The sequence below is a fragment of the Curcuma longa genome, chromosome 19 (genome assembly GCF_044706935.1).
Source record: "Curcuma longa cultivar G26 ecotype Majalengka, Jawa Barat chromosome 19, ITB_CL_G26_1.1, whole genome shotgun sequence".
In the NCBI taxonomy this organism is placed as follows: Eukaryota; Viridiplantae; Streptophyta; class Magnoliopsida; order Zingiberales; family Zingiberaceae; genus Curcuma; species Curcuma longa.
In genome coordinates this window covers 6,587,359-6,608,633 of record NC_133879.1, presented here as the reverse complement: position 1 = coordinate 6,608,633, position 21,275 = coordinate 6,587,359, and the positions used below count along the sequence as shown (strand labels likewise).

The 21,275-nt window shown below is 32.7% G+C and overlaps 1 protein-coding gene across 3 annotated transcripts in view; it reads left to right on the top strand.

Moving 5' to 3' along the window:
- The window catches only part of LOC141812506 (uncharacterized), a 68,435-nt gene that overhangs the window by 17,476 nt on the left and 29,684 nt on the right, over positions 1-21,275 (top strand). For all 3 annotated transcript variants that reach the window (XM_074700495.1, XM_074700494.1, XM_074700496.1), the window contains 8 exons: positions 803-925; positions 1,573-1,819; positions 1,912-2,382; positions 5,689-5,874; positions 5,979-6,269; positions 8,034-8,678; positions 9,067-9,469; positions 9,588-9,730. In XM_074700495.1, coding sequence (XP_074556596.1) covers positions 803-925; positions 1,573-1,819; positions 1,912-2,382; positions 5,689-5,874; positions 5,979-6,269; positions 8,034-8,678; positions 9,067-9,469; positions 9,588-9,730 — 2,509 coding nt within the window. The remainder of the gene's footprint in view (positions 1-802; positions 926-1,572; positions 1,820-1,911; positions 2,383-5,688; positions 5,875-5,978; positions 6,270-8,033; positions 8,679-9,066; positions 9,470-9,587; positions 9,731-21,275) is intronic.

Here is a 21,275-nt window from a genome sequence, read left to right as displayed (position 1 = left end):
TCAATTATGGAACTGGTATAAAGGCAGTCCAGTACATGAAGCTCTCGCCAATGCGGGATCTTGAGAAACGGTCTATTGTATGCAACTTTACCTTGTTTTGCAAGAGATTGTTTTTGAGACTTGAACCCGTGATCTCTAGGTCATACGACAACAATTTTACTGTTGTGTCAAGGCTCCCCTTCAATTATGGAATTGACATAAGTTATTCATTTTGAGAAAGATTTAATTATAATTTTAAATGTATTATCTATTGTTGAATACCTTATATATTTGTATATATATGTTTATGAAGTCTATGGTATATTAACTTCAAGGATCCTATGCTATCTTACACATGACTTTTTAAGTAAATATTATGATTTGGTATTTCCTTGAATCAGGGGCTTTATGTATGCATTCTATTGGGTATGCTGTTTTTTCTTTCTAGCTTCCATTTCCTGTTGTTGGTTTCAGTTAGTTACTTGTAGCTCTAACATTTCTATTGCAAGTAATGATTGTAACCCTATGTAATCGTATAACATTGTCATGCTTTTAATTTCTTACATGTTAGTTTGAGCTATATGCTTTGTTCTATGTGTGTACACTCCATATTATAGAAAATGGATAAAAATCATGTTATGTGTTTTCTTCCATGCCTTCTTTTGAATCAAATGTTTTATTCAGGTTATAGCAACCACTGCACATTCATAGATATTCATAGATTCCTTAATTGGGGGTTCGGAAATATGTGGTACTGCACAATTAATTAACAACTCATCTGATCTAGACATGTCTTAACTTGAACCTGTGGTTTGTTTTCCAGATCTTTGGATATGCTCGCTGATGTTAATCTGGCAGAAGAAGGCATCTTATTATTGCTGTTTGTTTGTGTTCATGAAATGTGCTGTTGTATCGATAGGGAAACTGATCTTGCATCAGTATCTAGGTATGCTTTTTCTATGACTAATGAGATAATATTTATTGTATGATTAATAATGAGTTCTATGGCCAATAATACATCAGGCATCTTTGATTCCGGATGTGTGTGTTGTTTTAACAATTAATATTTATTGATTGTCGTTAATATCTTGCATTATGCCATGAATCATGTGCTTGAACTATTCTAAGCATGGTGGTATGAATCTTTATATCTCGAATTTAGTTTCAAATCAGAAAGATGTAATGGCTTTCTTGAAATTCTATAGCTATTTCCATCAAGAAGTTGGCATTGGCTATTTGCATCAATAATTCTTTATGTTTTAGGATTCGACTTGGGTAGTATAATTCTTTTTCTCTGATTCATTTTGACTACAGAGGGTTGTTAATCAGACAAAAGATAATTAACTCTGATGATTTAGAATCTTTAAAATAATTGCTAAGTATAAGTTTGCTCTTCGGGAATTTTGTGCAATATCAATCAAGTTTTTTCTTTAATTATTATATGCTAATTGTTGCATGATTTTATAGTTTTGAATTTGTGATCGTTGGTTATGTTGCTTTAGAAAGTTAATGCTGTGCTAGTTCTTGATAGCATTTCATGATTTTGGGTTTTTCATCTCCTTCTCATCTCAATATGTACTAGTATTGTTTCAGGCTACTGATTCTTGCTGCTTGCTATGCAACTAAAGTGATTCGTAGATATGGTTCTTTGACTCTAAAGAAAACTCTCATGCTTGATGCTGGAAAAGGATTCAGACCGTCTCAGTCACTGTCAAACTTGCAAATGTGGGACCATGTCAGTAACAATTCAAGAAGAATTTATGAAATGGCATTCTATTTGGAGGTTATAAGAAATCTTCAAAGTCGGTTGATTTCAAAGAATAGAAGACCAATCCAAGATGTATGATACTTTATTTCGCCTATAAAATTCAGACTAAAATGGGTTTATTTGGTTTCTTTGTAATTAATGGACATTATATTGTTGATTTGTAGCCAGCAGATGGTAGAGATGCATCAGGTTTGGAGGATCAAGAAGCATTGCAGAGTGATTCCATACTTTCACATCAGCAGATTGATAGTTCAGAACATCAGTCAAAGGGAGATTGTTCATCAGGTGCATCTGAATCACCATTGGATAGTTCTGGTACTCTAGCAGTTCAATCAGTAGAATCTTCTCCAGATATGGTTAGAACTCATGAACTTTGTGTCCGTGAGGTTAGTATAATGCAAAGGAATTTGATTCCTTTGGAAAATCCCAAAGACATGATTACACGTTGGCATTTAGATAATTTTGATATTAAAACTGTTGTAAAAGATGCCCTACATGCTGGCCGTCTTCCTTTAGCTGTTCTTCAGATGCATTTACAAAATCAGAGACAATTAACATCCAATAAAGAGCCTCAAGATATTTTTAGTGAAGTTCGTGATACTGGAAGGGGTATTGCATATGATTTATTTTTGAAGGTAAAATGTTGCTCAACCTTATAACAGTGTTTAATATTGCACATGGTTTGTTTTTGAAGAAAAAATCTTGCATGATCTTTTAACACCCTTTAATTATTGGTTCAACATTGATTTGTGTGTATTTTAGGATTGGTATATACCGTGCACTACTTTACAAGGTTTAAAATATTGTTCTAAGCTAGAGCTTTGATCTTTGGCTAGAATGATACACTTTCAATACCATGTTATGTTGACCTTTAGTCCACTTTAGCACAAATTGAAGCTGGTTGAGATCAACAATTGAAATTTCATGCAGTCCTGAAGAGCACAACCAACATATTTTGTTATGTTCCTCAACTAAAAACCAAACAGGGTGGAGTGGTTGGAGGGGAATATACAATAATTCCAATGTTGTGTGTGCTAAAACAATGCTGCCATGTATGATCGAGCAACACCAATCATGTCTTAATTGACACAAAAGGAGACGATAAGAATCATGCATGATGTTGGGGAATAATTTTGTTGGATCTAGCAGTAAAAATAGGAGTTGACAGATGATGGAGGAGTTCAATGGAACATGGAGGAATGCAGAGAGTAGTCATGAAGAAGTAGAGATAAGGAAGGGGTTTTGCCTTATTGTGATGAGGTGGGATTTCATGATTGAGAGTGGAATCGCGGTGGAGTAGGAAATGCCACGGCGGAGATTTCTTTTTTGTTGGACCTCGATTTAATCATATCAGGAATATTTCAATTTAACTTTGATTCAAGATAAATCTTATTTTTAACCTTTAATTTTAGGATTTAATCAAAACTCTAACTTAACTCATTTTAGTCAACTATTAATTTTTAGGAAATATTTCAATTTAGCCTTGATTTTTAAATAAATTTCATTTTAACTCCTAATTTTAGTATTTAACCTTGATTTTAGGGTAAATTTCATTTAATTACTAATTTTTAGATGACTTTTATTTAACTATTCATTTTAGGGTAGATCCCATTTAACTAGTGATTATGGTAAATTCCATTTTATCTTTGATTTAGCTAATTTTCTTTTTTAACCTTTGATTTTTTGGGTAAATTTGACTTTAACTTTGGGTTTTAATATTTTATCAAATTTAAATTCCTATTAATTGTGCATAAATAAATAAATAAATTGATTATAATTAATTAAGTCAAATAATTAATTAATACTGTAATTAGTTAATAATCCTATAACTATCAGGGTGCTATCATTACTCTACTAAGTGATTAGGTTTCGATAATTCATTGATAAATATGTAAATTAAATATTGCACTGGTGAATTTGTAAAAATTAACTACCAATTTAAATCCTAATAAGGTTAATTTTGATATATTTTCAATTTTTGTATGAGATAATTTTCTATTATTCATTCATTATTTGATAGGATTTTTTAAAATAGTGTTATTACAATTAATACTTAGTTGGCTTTGTTTAGAAAGCTTCATAATTTCACAATTTTGGGAGTTCGCAATTTCTCGATTGGGAGCTTGATTTTATGACATATATTTATATTTCATTTAAATTGATAAACAACTACAACCAATTGTTATTTTTACTAAAGGAATAAACATAAAAGAGTTTTATAGTTTTCAAATTTAATTGCGTATATGCTCATGATTAATTTATTAATTGGTATATTTATCATTGACGGAATTTGAAAATTGTATTAATTCAAAATTTATTTAATAGATGATACTCTCATCCCTTTTTATAAATTTCTAACATTTATGGAATATTTTTAGCCTAATTTTTAAGGGTATTTTCTCCAATCACACATGATAATTTGTGTTTGTTGTTTTTTATAATGTCAAAAACATATAGAGTAAATGCCTATTTCATCCAAGAATTATCATTATATATACAAGTAATGTATACAACATACAACATATCAATCATTCCCTAATTCCTTCATTATACAATAGGGAATATAATTTTATCTGAATTCTTAAACCAAATTTAGTTCTCTGATTCAATGAATTTTTTCTACATTGAATCTGAAGTTAAAGCATTAGAATTTTAAATTTGTGACAATTTGGGTTCACTAAATATTTGTAGATGTAGAAGAAGTTGAAGACCAATTTCCATGACCATTCTACATCAATACTTTAAATGTAGAAGTTCTTGGATTTGATGTCTCTAGAATAAAATTTGTTAAAATTTTTATTATGTGCAATAGCAATAAAAATATGGATTTCAAATTTATATGTTAATGAATAGTTGTTGTAGGATTCAACAGGCACCAAATATTTTACGAGGTAATATGGAAACATGAACTCAATAGTCAACACCTAAAATTTAAACTCAATAATGAGTATCTATAGTAATTGAATATTAATGAAAGTGATTTTTTATATTAATATGCATTTACTCATACTTTATTGATACTATACTGGCATAAATTGGCACGACACGATATGGTATGTATCGTTCCAATTATATATTGAAACTTTGGCACAATTTGAAATTTTAATCTTGAGATTAATTTAGAGGGATTTTATCACTTGAATACTTTCTTCACTTATTTTATTTATTTGTAAAAATAAAATTATAAGAATTAGATAGTGAATTAAAATTTTCTTCATGCTTTGACACTTGTAAAGTGTCTTAGATAAATTTAGATGAGTTTCACTCATTTAAGTATCTCTCATTTAGTTTTTTTGGTTTTAATAAATCATGGTATGGTTGAACCGAAAATGATTTAATACTTATCTTTACTTTTATTGATGTTGAGATGAATTTATATAAGCGTTACTTTTATATCTTCTTTCATGTATTTACTTTTAGAATTTTTTTAACAATTAGATAATCATTATAATTTTAGGGGAACAAATTTTAAAAAATAAAACATGACATGAATTCATTTTCACGCATGCCTAAATATGTTGAGTGTGTGGCATCACATGATACTCATCAACACTATTGGCACAACTATCACAAAAGTCATTTTCCTTTTGTTTTTGTAATTTATTAGAATAGTATGTTTTGTTTATGTCACTCGACATGATATGAAATTTCAGATTATGCTATACTGTGCTATGTGCTAGCATGACAATGCCTATTAAAAAAAGTAACGGTTAAAAATTTTATTTTTCAATTAAAGTAATTGATTTATATTGTCTTGCTCAATATGTATGCACCCACATAATAATCTCTATTCATTGTGAACTGCTTGAAATTACACCAATCACCTACTGTTTCCAAGTAAATTCATATCATACCAAGCGGCGCAGTCTCATATTTTCAACCTTGCCATTAAACTAGTCTTTTGCAATAGATATCTTTAAATTACATTGTTAATCTAACAGGGGCAAGCTGAGCTAGCTATTGCAACATTACATAAACTAGGGGAGGACATAGAAGTTGTCCTTAGACAATTATTATTTGGTACTGTAAGGCGATCTCTTCGGGTGCGAATTGCAGAAGAGATGAGGAGACTTGGATATTTAAGGACAAATGAACTAAAAGCATTGGAGAAAATATTCCTTATTGAGGTATGTTTGTGTAGTTCATCTAGCAATTTCCTTTTTATTTTCTTATCATAGGCTTGTATATTTTGAGCTATTAATCAATCAATTTTTGTTCTATTGTTATGAAGAGACTATATCCGAGCACTAGCTTTTGGAGAATATATTTACAGAGGCGGAAAAGAATTTATCAGACACCTTCAACTCTTACATTAGAACCTGATAATGCAATGTTAACCTTCCGCGTGACCGACCATCTTAATATTCCGTGTGGTGATATTGATGGAGTGATCCTTGGTTCTTGGGCATACATGGATGATGGTTCTTCTACTTCTGATGCTGATGAAGATAGCACACCTCCTAGTTACTGGGCTTCTGCAGCTGCTTGGTCTGATGCCTGGGACCAAAGAACAATAGATCGTGTAAGTCACTAGTTTTGTATATATTGTATTTTATTATTATTGCAAATAATTTTCTTTTGATGAACTATTTTCCAGGTTACAACTTGATACATAAAAGTGAACTTCTGATTGATGGCTTGGCTATTGTACCAAATCTTTTTGGCAATACCTGGAGGAAAAAATCATGCATGATTTTGTTTGTATTTTGATAAGTTAGATGCTATTGTATACCAGTGTACAACCTAACACCATCATGGTCATGGGGTAGTATCATGAAATTGGCTTATTTAATTGTACATGCTCCATTATTACTAGTAACATGACTTCAGATCAAGGAATGAAATCTCGAGTCGTTTCGTCCGATATAGGCGAAACATTTCGTTCCGTTTGCGGACTGACATCGACAGCGACACAGTTATGCCTTCGGTGCAGAGGCATCATTGGGCCCTCGCGATGTGTTTACAAGCATCTCCGCCATCGTGCGATGTGTTCGGAGGTGTCGTTGGACTCTTGTGATGCCTCTGGAGGCGTCGTGTGGTAGCGGGGATGCATCGTGTAGACAGGAAGCAGGGCCAGGTAGGTTTGAACTTAGGTTTAATTAAATTAATAATTTTAATTAACTCTCAACTATAATCGAGATAATTTAAATAGACTTAATTAAAGCTTAATAAATTATCTCATTAATTTAATATATATATATATTTAAAAAATATTTTATTTATTTTTAAATATTTAGATTAAATTTTTTATTTTAGTTAATATATTTTATATTTAAAAAATATCGAAATTATATCAGTACAATACGATACAGTACCAAAATTGTATCGCTCCGATTTGGGATTGAAACTTCGGTACGGGTCGAGATTTTAAACCTTGCTTCGGACAACTAGACTGTGTAGAGTAGTTAATTTTTCATAACTCTGTACTCTATATTGATAATTTTATTTAGCTAGTTAATCTCTGGAAGCTAGATTACTGATTTGTTGGTCAAGGAAGCATTGCTTTGTTTTTTTATAATAAGATGTCATTTATTTTATTTTCCCAAGTTCATAATATGATATGTATCTTCCATTCGTTGCACTTATATATTCACTTTAGTATGTATCTTCCATTAGATATGATTTGTCATACTAGATTTTATGTAGCCACTAAACATTTTTTCTATGCCATTATTATTTTATAGGGTTAATGTAAAATGTCTATACCGTTTGGCCAGTTTTGATGAAAATTTGGAAATTTTTTATTATTGGATTATTTTTGGTTATATTGCTAAGTGTTTATGCACCTTGTGGTATATTTTGTTAGGTTACTTTGCTCATTATATGTATCAATTACTGTCATAATATCTTGCTTTATTTTTTGGCATGTTCATCCAAAAAAAATTGAATGCATTACAATTTTTTAATTTATTGTTCATCCCTTGAAATCAAGTTGGTTTGTCTTTCAATATACGTTATGTTTAAATTCATATTCTGTTGCAATCATGTGACCTAGGTTTTCGTTGCACTTTTCAATCTTTTTTTCATGGTACTTGAAGCATTATTGATGTGTTATGAACCTTTTTCTGTCTCTTACGCAAACCTTTACCATTGCTTTTCCTTGCAATTTTTTTTCCTGCATTCACTTGTATTAGACAACTGTAATGGTTAATCTCTTTTATCATTGTACATGGAGTGTTATTGATGTTCTATGAACTTTTGTGTCTCCTGCTCCTACAAAAAGGATATGTTCATTCTGGTTTGAATTTCACACAAGCCTGATATTAAGATGACTATTTTGTTGCAGATAATGCTTGATCAGTGTGTTCACGTGGGAGTTGATATACCATGGGAATCCAAATTTGAATATTATATAGCTCACAGTGATACAAAGGAGATCTCCAAGCTTTTAGATGCTTTTCCCACATCTTTGTTGTTAAAAGGGTCTCTTGTAATTAATTTGGCTTCATATTCTCCTTCTAATGCTGAACCAATTGAGATGCTTGCTGACCATTCTAGTGGCTTGTATATATGCTCTCCTGAAGATTTGGAGGTTGTTTCTTTGGATGTTCCACATGTCAAATTGTTTGGGTTTTCTGCTATTAATGCATGCACATCCTGGTTGAAACTTCATGTGGAGGAAGAACTTGCAAAGAGATGTATCTTCTTGAAACACTCCTGGCGAAGTAGTGATGAGATCATGCCACTTCTTGCTCTTGCGGGCTTGTTAACCTCTACACCTAGAATGCTTGCCAAGGATAAGTTTTCTGACAGTTCACTTGACTTGGATTTAGCAAACAGTTCTAGAAGGTGCCTGGATACTTCAGAAGCTATCCATAAACTTCTTGTTAACTACTGTGTGCAACATTACTTACCATATCTTTTGGACCTATACACTGATCATCATCTTCTTCAGGATTATCAATCTCTCCATTCTCTAAAGCAAGCTGCAGTAAGTTGCTTGTGCTTTGTTACACAATCTTGGGCATATGAGATACTGCCAGTCATTTATTATGAAAGGATATGGTGTTATCTATTTATCCCAACAATGTAAAACCAGGATTCTAGTAACTAACTGTAAATTCTCTAGTAGTCAGATCTAACCTACTTATGAACTTCTGTTCACTAAATCTGCATGTTGACACATTCTGTGTATAATTTTACTTATTTATTACAAGCAAAATCCCACTTCTAATCCTTCCTCTTGCTTCAAAACAGAAGTCCCATTTTTTTAAAAACAAAATAAGATATAGACCTTCTGTTTCTTTTTTGGCATAGTCAAATATCTGCTCAAGAAATATTGTTTCCCAACTTTTGTGCATTTTGTTTGTGCTTCTCAGGGTGATTGCCACTGGGCAAATTGGTTCCTTTATTCTAGGGTCAAAACTTGCGAGTATGAAGCATCATTTTACAATGCCCGTTCAAATTTGCAGCGACATGCTGGCCCTGACAGCAAGCTAGATGTCCTAGAGATTGATGAAATAATACATACTGTTGATGATATGGCTGAAGGTGGAGGAGAGATGGCTGCTTTGGCTACTCTAATGTATGCTACTGCGCCAATGCAGAAATGTCTATGCACTGGAAGTGTGAACAGAAACAGTGGATCCTCTTCCCAGTGCACGTTAGAGAACTTGAGACCTGGTCTCCAGCAGTTTCCTACCCTTTGGCAGATGCTTTTGGCCTTCTGCTTTGGACAAGATACGCATGGTTATCCCTTTAGTGCTGCTTCTAGTTATAATCGTAAGTGACTTTCATCTGTTCCTTACCCCGCTTTGACTAGTTTTTGGCTTGATCCAATCTTTTTTCTACCATTTCATTATTTTTCTGATCAACATTGGAAAATACATCACTTTTGTAGCTTTGGGAAAGTCTGCATTCTTTGATTATTTGAGTTGGCGCCGTGGCTTGTTCTTGTCAGCTGCATGTGATACTTCACTAGAGCAGATATTGCCATACTGTCTTCCAAAATCTGTTAGAAAATTGATTAAAATATTTACTCAGGTATTTATATCTTCAGCGATTGATTTCATATTATAGTTTATTTTCAAGATATGGTTCTTTTTTGAGTAGAAAATTAGTAATCTTATGAAAAATATTTGTTTACGATCATAGAATTTGTGAAACACGTTAATTTCCTCTAGACAATATCAGATGTGTTTGGTTTTATAAAATGTGACATACCCATTTTACTAAATGATATCCATTTTTCTATACTCAACTCATTATAAATATATTAAATCCTAGGACCTCTCAAGGGTTTAGTCAACAAATTTGCTAATTAATTATTAGAATAAGGAAATGATAACCTTCAATTGCATCTTTTTAAGTATAATTTTATGTATTATCCACACACTCAACTCACTTATTAATTGTTTGAGCCAAACAAACTGATATATAGCTAGAGCCATAAGCTTGTATTATGCCTTTAAAGTTGACATGACCGCTACATTTGCTTGTTTACTCCAAGATAGCATATTGCTTCTAGGAGAGCACAACAGGATAATGTGATCATCAAATTTATAAGATACATGCCCAATCTACATCTAGGTCACGGGTCGAGTCACGGAAACAACCTTTTGCAATGCAAGGTAAGACCGCATACAATAAACTTAATATGGTTCGATGCTTCTTCGAGGCCCCGTATTGGTGGGAGCTTCGTGCACCGGGCTACCTTTTATGCCCAATCTACAACTATATACTTTATAATCAGAAGATGGTAGCGTTCAGATATAGGGCACTCTTTACAAACATTCTCACAAAGTTCTTAGAGCGACCTGCCAACGGTAAGCCTTTAGAAATTGATTGTTCCCACTTACAAAAGATGAAATGTTATGTTTGATGACAACATGGTACTTCAATTTTCTATAAAAACATAATAAGAACATCGACAAACAGCCATATATCAAAGTAAAACAAGTACATGATGCATCATCTTACCACCATTTATTGTGGTTATTCTGTCAAAATCTCTTTTTTGTTTCTTAGAAAATTTTCATCTCATTTCTTTGTTACTTCTCAAGTTATTATTATTATGTATAAACTTCTTAATGACATCTAAAAGTGAAATAATGTAATCATGTTTTGATATTTGAATAGAATCATGTTGATCATATAGAATTAAAAACAAAAAAACTAGCGACATGAAGATTCTGATGAAGTTTTCTATCCTAATGATAATTAATGATATTCAAATATAGACTGACCCTTTTCTTTTTCTTTTTTTTTCCTATGAAATCTTTTTTCTATATCTGCTTTTGCAGCATGCATGCCACCATACAAGTAACTCATTATTGGCCTATCTTCACTATCAATAAGTTTTAATATATAGATAAGAGGTTCTGCTATTTGATAAATAGTGCTGCACATTCAAAATTTAGAATCAAGAATAAGATTAACACATTTTCTCTTTGCATTGCATGAGAAAAAAAGGTCCACTACGTTTAAGTACCATTGTACGTAAAGCATCATTTTTTAACTTTATATGCTTTGTAATGCAATGAAATAGTTGTAAAACATGTAAGAGTAGGATGAAGTCTCTTCCTTCTATAAATTTTCTCATCAAGATTTAACCAAAACAATGATTATACACATTTTGTAATTTTGAAGCATATAAAATAATATTATGTAATCTTACTTTCTAATACTCTAGTCTAGCCATATGGTCATCAAAGTCAAAGTTACTATCTCTTATGGTGTCATCACTTGTGAAGAAATGAATTGGGAGGAAAAAATCACGTAGGGAGAAAGAAGAGAGTTGTTGCCATCTTTCAGAAGGAACTCATTCGTGGTCACCTTCATTGTTTGTGAGGAACGATTTATGTTCTATAATCACTGATCATTGAATCAAGGTAAGTATCATGTCTTGAAAAGTTATCCCATGCTAGTTTATGGGTTGAATAATAAATTTTTCCCGTGCCAGTAGGCACAATGGTTTTAAACCATGGAATCAAACACACCCAATTCGGAGTTGTTTTAATTTTTGGGGAGGTAAAGAAAAGATTATATTAATTCTTTTAAGGATCAAATCAATTACTAAATTCCTTTCTCATGTTTGCTAACTAATTTCAGTCCAAGAAATTGTGTTGTAAAACTTTCTTATCCACAAGGCCAATGTTGCATTGTTAGGATCAAAGATTGAAATCTCGAGCCATTTTGTTCGATATTGGTGAAATTTTTCGTTTGACTAGCGGACCGGCATCGGCACTAGTGCTCCAATCGGGATACTGGCCCGAGGCGTCTCCCGGGTCTGGCGACGTTTCCGGAGGTGTCACACGGGCTGGTCGTGCAACCTGTGCATGCCTAGGTCGCAGTCGCGGTCGTGTGGAATCCAGATTTTTTAAATAGATTTTAATAATAACGTAGTTAATAATTTTAATTAACTCCTAACTATAGTTGGTGTTAGAATATTTAGGAATTGTTAAAATATTCTGTTAAGGATAAATATTCTATTTTTCTTTTTTAGAATAATTCTCCTAGAATAGGTCCCTATATTCATGTATAAATAGGGGCTTATATCTTGTAATAGAAAGAGAGAGAAATCCATTGTCTTATTATTTTACATGGTATCAGAGCGAAAGAGTTTAGGTTTATCCACCTAACCCTAATTCTTTCTCTTCTCTCTCTCTTCATCGCCGTCGCCTCCCGCGTTGCCTTCACCGAGGTCGAGGAGATCTCGCTGGACGACGAGATCGTGAGGATCGAGGAGATGATCGCACGGCTGAGTTCGAGGCTGGAGGCGCTCCGGGCCAAGAAGGCGGATCGGGACGCGCGGGGACGGCCGCGCGGGAGGATCGTGCCGACCAAGTTCATGGATCCGTGTACGCCCGCTTTGAAGAGGATGGATCGGGAGATGGAGGCGATGCCGGCGAATAAGAGAAGCCAAGGATCTGAATTGGATGAGTTGGATGTCGTAGCGAGCTCCCTGTCGCTTACTCAAACTTCTCCCCGTTCGATCATGAAGCTTGCTGCAACTCTTCAGAAGAAGATGAGCCTTCATATTTGGGACAACGCCGCCTTCGAGGACGGTGGTTCTGCTGCCAAGATCTCGTCGGCTCCTACTCCTCCTCCGCCTCTCCGGGAGGTTTCGACGAACGCTTCCGGTCCGGAGGATCTCGACCCTTGCAAGGAGAACCGCGGCCCCGAGGCCATCGAGTCCCTCCTCCTCGACGCCGCACTGCCCAAGAAGGCAGCCTCCCGCATCTCTCCATCCCTGTTCGCGATGTCCACCGCGAACAGAGAGCAATCGCGACGCCATTCCAGCACCTGCTTTTCCAGCAACACAGCAGCAGCAGCAATTTTTCTTCCTTCTCTCTCTCTCTGTTTGTCACGCATTTTCCTCGCGTGTGCTCGTGTTTAGGTTTGGATTTTCCTCCCTCCTTAGGTTTAGGGTTATCTGCCCAAACCAATCCTCTTCCTTCTCTCTCTCTGTTCGCCACGCGTTTTCCTCATGTGTGCTCGTGTTTAGGTTTGGGTTTTCCTCCCTCCTTAGGTTTAGGGTTATCCGCCCAAACCAATCCTCTTCCTTCTCTCTCTCTCTATTCGTCACGCATTTTCCTCGCATGCATTTCTGTCAGCTGCCTTCCTCGTCGCGTGTTTTCCTCGTCGCGACGCAACAATTGCAACGACTTCCTTCTCTCTTTGTTCGCCACGCGTTTTCCTCGCGTGCGTTTCTGTCAGCTGCCTTCCTCGTCGCGCGTTTTCCTCGTCGCGACGCAGCAATCGCGGTGGCTTCCTCGTCACGTGTCTTCCACGATACGACGAGCAGCATGTTTCCTCGCGACACCACTCTTCCTGTGATCACGCGCTCCTGTTTCTTCCATGCGACGCCACTCTTCTCGTGGTCGCGCGCTTTTGTTTCTTCCTCGTGACGCCACTCTTCCCGTGGTCGCGCGCTCTTGTTTCTTCCTTGCGATGTCACTCTTCCCGTGGTCGTGCGCCCTTGTTTCTTCCTCGCGACGCCACTCTTCCCGTGGTCGCGCACTCCTGTTTCTTCCTCGCAACTCCACTTTTCCCGTGGTCGCGAGCTTCTATTTCTTCCTCGCGACGCCACTCTTCTCGTGGTCGCGCGCTCCTATTTCTTCCTCACGACGCCACTCTTCCTGTGGTCGTGCGCCTCTCTTCTCTGCTGTCCTCTTCCAGTAACGACAACAAGCTAGCAAGTTCCAGCTCTCCGAATGTCAAGCTCATGCCAAATCAGGGGAAGCCTCTTTCAAATCCTGAACGATACAGGCGATTAGTAGGGAGACTAAGCTACCTTACTGTTACTCGTCCGGATATCTCATTTACAGTAAGTGTAGTAAGTCAACTCTCCATGCAAGAAACATTGAGATCCTGTAACAAGCATTATCCGATATATCAGAGGTGCTCCAGGAAAGGGTCTTTTGTATGAAGACAAAAGACATCCTCGAGTTGATTACATATGTAACAAGCTGGGTACATATAATTTATATCTTCCAGCTTGAGGGGGAGTGTTAGAATATTTAGGAATTGTTAAAATATTCTGTTAAGGATAAATATTCTATTTTTCTTTTTTAGAATAATTCTCCTAGAATAGGTCCCTATATTCATGTATAAATAGGGGCTTATATCTTGTAATAGAAAGAGAGAGAAATCCATTGTCTTATTATTTTACAGTTGGGATAATTTAAATAGGCTTAATTAAAATATCATAAAATTATCCTATTATTTTTTTAAAAATTTATTTTTAAATATTTAGATTTATTTTTTTATTTTAGTTAATATATTTTATATTTTAAAAATATTGAAATTATATTGGCACGATACGATATGGTACTGAAACTGTATCGTCCAGGTCTGGGATCAAATCCTCGGTCCGACTCGATATTTTAAATCTTGCCCACAACCACCCATCGGTCGCTCACCATCGTTAAGCCAAGAGGAAGCCTTTGATTGTCAGCCTTCTTTCCCCTTTCCATAAGTCTCTTTCTCTCTTCTTGTTGCCCTAACCTTTGTAGCCACTAGCCGACTATTTTTGGTCTAGCTAAGAGGGACTATTAACTATCCTCGTTTTCCAAGTCTTTCGATATCCTTGAGCGAGGTTGTTGTTCATGCACTAACCAATTAAAGGTAAGAATTGGTGAATAATTATATGGTTGATATTGTGAAATGATTAATTATTTTGGACTGATCACGATATGTACTTAGGTTTGATTAGATTGAGTTTTTATATTAGCGAACACTTTTCTTCTTTCATTGATCAAGGGAAAAGGTAAACATTTTATCTTACTATAGTTCTATTTTAGGTTAGCATATCTAGTTTAGAATGGAAAATAAATTATCATCTGATAGTGTTAGGTGTCATTCTGTAAATGGAATTATATCCAAGTAACAAGATCAAGATTGGACCATCGACTTTGAATTTTAGTTAATTTTTAGATTTTGTATTATTATCATAGATTTATTTTGATTTTTAAGTTATTTATATATTGTTTTTATAGATACATATTCAAACGGAGACTCACATATCTTTTGCACATATAAAGTTAGATAAAATCTATCCTAATTCATTATTCTTTGTGCATGAATAAATAGATAAAGTGATTATGTATATATGCTTCTATAATTATTTTAGAAAAGGAGGGTTAAAATGATATTTAAAATAATGAATTGGGTTTAAAAATAAATTAAACTATTAGGTGTAGCTAATGCTATTCTTTTCATGGTATACACATGGGTGTTCATATGGAAATTAACATGAGAAGAAGGGTTTGTTTTAAGAAATTAAAATGGATGCTCTGAATTATTTCAATTGATAACACTTTCACCTTTTATACCTCATACCTGAAAACCACATATCAAAATATAGTTAATAATCATAACTCATATTAAAAAGTTGATTTTGGTTAGTCGGTAAGTTTAGAATAGAATACTTGTGGTGTGAAGATTTAAAGTTGAATAATAATGAATATAAATGGAGAAAAAAATATTGAAAAGTGAAAACTCTAATTCTAGCCTTATAAGAGAGTACGTGACCTTCCACATGAGATTGCAATAGTAAGCGATGGTCCCAATCAATACCTGTTTGTGCCAAGGTACTATATTACTGTATATCATAGGTGCGGACTCTATCTCATCTATCAAGTGATATTATTATATTCTGAGGACATTAGGTCTGGCTTCTTTATGGATTTATTGGTAATGAATTTATTAAAGATATATTATTGGTGATAGATTTATAGGTGGTGACTAAATGATGATAACTAAAAATTAAACTTGTCATAAAAAGAATAATTTAGAGTAATAATAGTACCCAGAAAGGTTAATAAATACTTGAAATGTAAAATAATAGTTGACTATATATATATATATATATATATATATATATATATTAAGGAAATCAAATGAGAATTTAAAGTTATAGTATAAAATTGTAACTTATTGGATTTTTTCTTAACCTCTTGATCAAGATTAAATTCTTTCACATCTTTACTTCTTTCTTGTTCACCCACTTAGCAAATTTAGTTTGCAGGCCAAGGTATCATTTTAAGACTCCATGGTATATTTTTATTTTATTGTACTTTTTGTTCATTCCCATGATCTTTTTACACTATATGTTTTCATTGTATTTGTAACAAAAAAAAAAGTTTGTTGAACTCTTAATTATCTCAAGTTAGTAATTAGTTGTATGACTCTTAGTTCCCTTTTATCACATTGTCACCAAGTGGGGTTACCTCCTAGTAAATGAAAATTACACCTCGAGATCTAGAAGACCAATTCAAGTTCAACAATAACAAAGCGTCTTAGACTTGCTTGCAGACTACAAAAAATCTATAATTTGGTTTTTTTAAAGAAAATATATCAAAACAATAAAAAACAAAGCACCACTCAATCAAATCTAAGCCTATATCATGAACACGAATCCAAGTCAATCTTCTAAAAATGGACTGGTTGTTCGACTAAGCAAGCAAGGCAAGGAGCCCTAGGTGGGCCAGTTGAGTGGTCCAAGTGGCGTAGTTAAGTACTCTAAGTGGGTTAGCTAAGCGGTCTAAGTGGGGTAGTTAAGCGGTCTAGGTGGGGTGGCTAGGTAGTCTGAGTGGGATAGCTAGGCAATCTAGGTAGGTTTAATTGAAAAAAAACGAAAGTAGTCTAAGCAAGTTAAATTGGAAAAAGAAGGGTTGATTTGAACAAAAAAAAAAGTGAGGAAGGTAAAGATTTAATGAAAACTTTTTTGCATAGTATCTCACCTCCTAGGGAAGACTAGACTAACTGTAGTAATTGATTAATTGAAAAGTCAACTATATTTTTTAATAGCATGACAACTAATCATGAATTTATTTGATTGTTTGGTTATATTATTATATGTTCTCTTGCGATGATATACATTTATAAAATTTATATGTTTATTTAAAATTTGTTTGTTATGTATTTAGTAATTATATCCTTTGCTGTGTTGTCTTTTCTTGCAATTCGCTAAGTGAAATATTATATGTTCTGTTGGTGTTATGAATTTACTTCTCAATTACCACTTGTTTACTGGTAACTACAAAGTTATAAGAATATTTAAATTGATTAAATCCTTTGTTAATTATATAAATTGTTGGTCAATCTATTTTAATTTAATTTTACTTTAATGGCAAAAGTACAAGCCCTAGCTTTAAGATGCAGTGGATGGGTGTGTCGCCTACTACTTGAAATTGCTTTTTAAAAGCTCAATGTTTTCAAATTTAATTTCTATAAAATCAACCTATTGTGCAATGTCGATAAATGTTCTAGAAGCATACTTTAGCAATTTTTTGAGTATTGTTTTTTCTTAAAGTAAATGGAGGGGAGGATAAGATTTATTTGGTTTGTAAAAATTTTTAACTTCTAATTTTTAGAAAATAAATAAATTCATTAAAGTTAAAAGAAAAATAATATATTAAACACAATATTCATCTTTAATAAAATCAAATGTATCAAAAAATAATAATTCTCAATATTTATTTTATTTTCTTTTAAACTTTTAAATTAAGAATAAAATAAAAAAGATAATTTTCTAAATTTCATATGATATTCCCAAGGATTAAAATTAAAATTTCATACAGTGTTGGCCAACATTACAAAAGAAGCCTCACCTCATGCCACTTAATTCCACAATACGTCAATACCCTTGTAGATAAACTTATTAAAACTATGCTTCAAAGTGTTTCGTGTGTTGAACGTAACAAAATGAAACAAATAACATTTTATCTATGACCAACATTGTTTTGTTTTTCATCTTTTGTCACTCTTGCTCCATGTTTCTTCATCGTTAGACATATATTATTTCAACCATCTCTCTTTATCTTGGCAAAAATCTCAATGCTAGTCCTAAGCTTGTATGAGAAAAGGTTGAGAGTTGCATTAGATTGTCAGCCAATGTCAAACACAACGAATGTTCTATGAATGAATCCATCAAATTATTATGTTAATGCTATATTGTTCCCTAGAAGAAACACATTATAAGGTCTAATTGTAACGTCTCAGTAAGGACCACTTCATCTCAATGAGAACTGAATATAGTATTAAATATGTAAGAGTTATTACGTTATAGGTTAGATAAAAACAAATATTATAGGAATACCAATTGTTTTAGATTTAAAACATAGAACATATGAATGTTTACTAGCAAAGCAATAGAGGTAGTAGATATAATGATTAAAGAAATTAATATTTGTGTTTACAAAAGACAAAATGGGAACAGAGAAGGCAAAGATAATAGAGAACTCAAGTTTAAGTTATGATTTACATAAATGAGTAAAAATAAAAAATAGAGTGAAGATTGTTGTAGATAGTTCGTTAAAGGATAAAATAATAGGAGTAATTAGGAAGAGGATAGGATCATATAACTTTTAAAATTGTGGTGGTGAAAGAAACTATTAATATAATTAACATATATGCATCTCAAGTAGAATTAGATAAAGTATAAATTTTGAAAAAACTTAGATGAGATGATACAAAAAATTCTACCAAACAAAATGATTTTAATACAAGGAGTTCTAAATGGACATTTGGGAATAAGAAATGAGGAATATGATATGAGGTGTGCGGGTTATGATTTTGGAATAATAAATGAAGAAGAAAAAATTATATTGGATTTTGCGATAGCATATAAACTTATAATAGCTAATATATTTTTTCAAAAAAAAAAGAACAAGGAATAATAAATCGTAAATTGACTTCTTATGATCATTAAGAAGGATAGAAAGATTTGTGAAAATTACAAGGTTATCATTGGAGAAAACTTAATAAGTGTTAGATATATACCTAAGCATAGATTAATAGAAAGAAAATATACACGGTTCCTAAAATTAAGTGGTGGAAATTTTAGGATGGGAAACAAAGTATCTTCAAGGAGGAGGGGGTAGGAGAACGAGTATGAAGAGAAATACATCATAACTCAAATACGACATGAGATAAAATGATATTAAATTTGAAAATGATAGCCAAGAGCATACTTAGTAAGTCAAAAGGATATGCACCATCAAGAATCTTAGTGGTAGAATAAGAAAGTACAAAGAAAGTAAAAAAAAAGAACCTATAAGTTTTGTACATTTGTATAAACGAAGAAAACTTTAAAAAATTATGTAGTAGTTGAGAAAAAGGTCAAGAAAACAGTAAGTGAAGCTAAAAATGAAACTTTCAAATGTGAAACAATGGGAAAGAAATATTTATAGAATAACTAAAGCAAAATAGAGGAAGATAGAATATCTTATTTAAATAAGATGCGTTAAAGATGAATGCAATAGGTGAATAATGAGAAAATAAAAGAACAATGGAAGAGGTATTTTCATCAATTTTTAATAACAATTTAAATGACCAATTTAACTTAGGTAATTTAAGTAGATCAGAGGAGTATAGAAATTTAAATTTTTATTAAAGAATTAAACTTCAAAAGTAAAACAATCTTTAAATGAGATACAAAATGGAAAAGTGGTTGGAACATATGATATTCCAATAGAGGTATGAAATGACTTACAAGGTTATTCAACTTGATGAATGGAGGGAGGGTAAGTACTCTAGTTCCTTGATATAAAAACAAAGGAGATGTATAAAATTGTACGAATTATAAGACATTAAACTAATGAGTCATATCATGAAATTTTAAGAGTGCTAGAAAAAAACTAAGGAGACCACAGTGATCAAAAATCAATTTAGATTCATGTCTGAAATGTTGCTAATAGAAGTTATACATCTTCTCTAATAAATTAAAAAATATTCAGAAAAAAGCAAAACTTATACATTGATATTTGAGATGAAAAGAATAGAATACCTTTTATCAAAAGATGAGGTATATTTATATACAAGACTAGAAATCTATCTTAGGAAGCTATCTATAATTATGTTAGCTAATTAACAACTAACATAATTGACAGCTAATAGATATATACTGCTATATATATATATATATATATATATATATATATATATATATATATATATATATATATATAGTTAATACTCCCCTTAAGTTGACGCATAGATATTAATCTTGCTTAACTTGTTACAAAGATAGTCAATCCGAATTCCATTTAAATCTTTTGTGAAAATGTCCCTTAGTTGTTCACTAGTCTTCACATATCTTATAGAAATCAAATTTTGTTAAATCTTTTCGCAAACAAAATGACAACCAATTTCAATGTGTTTAGTTCGCTCATGAAACATAGAATTCGATGCAATATAAAGAGTAACTTGATTTTCACATTATAATTTTGTTAGTACTAAAGGCTTAAGTTCTACTTCAATCATGAGTTGATATATCCACATTATCTTACATACATATTATGTCATAGTCCTATATTTTGACTCTGCACTGGATCGTGACACTATTTTACTTCTTACTCTTCCATGAGATTAAATTTTCTCCAACAAAGATGCTAACTTGAAGTAGATCTTCTATCCATTTTGCAACCTGTCCAATCTGCATTTGAAAAAACATTCAATATGAGTGTGTCTATGATTTGCTCACATGATATCTCATCCAGGTGTTCCTTTCAAGTAACATAAAATTTGCTCTACCACTGCCCAATGATGAATTGTTAGAGATGACATAAACTGACTTACAACACTAATTAGATATGCAATATTTGGATGAGTTATAGTAATTTAATTCAACTTCTCAATCAATCTTCAATCTCTCAGGATGTTTGAATAATTCTCTATCTCTTGTGAGGTGCATGTACTGAGTCATTAAAGCACTATCAAGACTTTGCTCCTAATTTTCCTATCTTAGTTAATAGGTCGAGGGCATATTTTCTCTGAGATAGATATATACCTTTTTTATTCCTTGTAACTTCAACACTTGAGAAATACTTTAGCATCTCAAGTCTTTCGTGTGAAACTGAATATGAATAAAAGAGTTAAGATATGAGATTCTTGTAGCATTGCTTCCTGTGATAACAATATCATTCACATAGATAATTAACAGGATGATATTAGTTCCTGATTGCTTGTAGAAAACAGAATGATAAATTCTTTTCATCATATCAAAATTTTTAACAACCTGTCTAAATTTTCCAAATCAAGCACGAGGACTCTGCTTTAAACTATACACAGACTTTCGAAGATG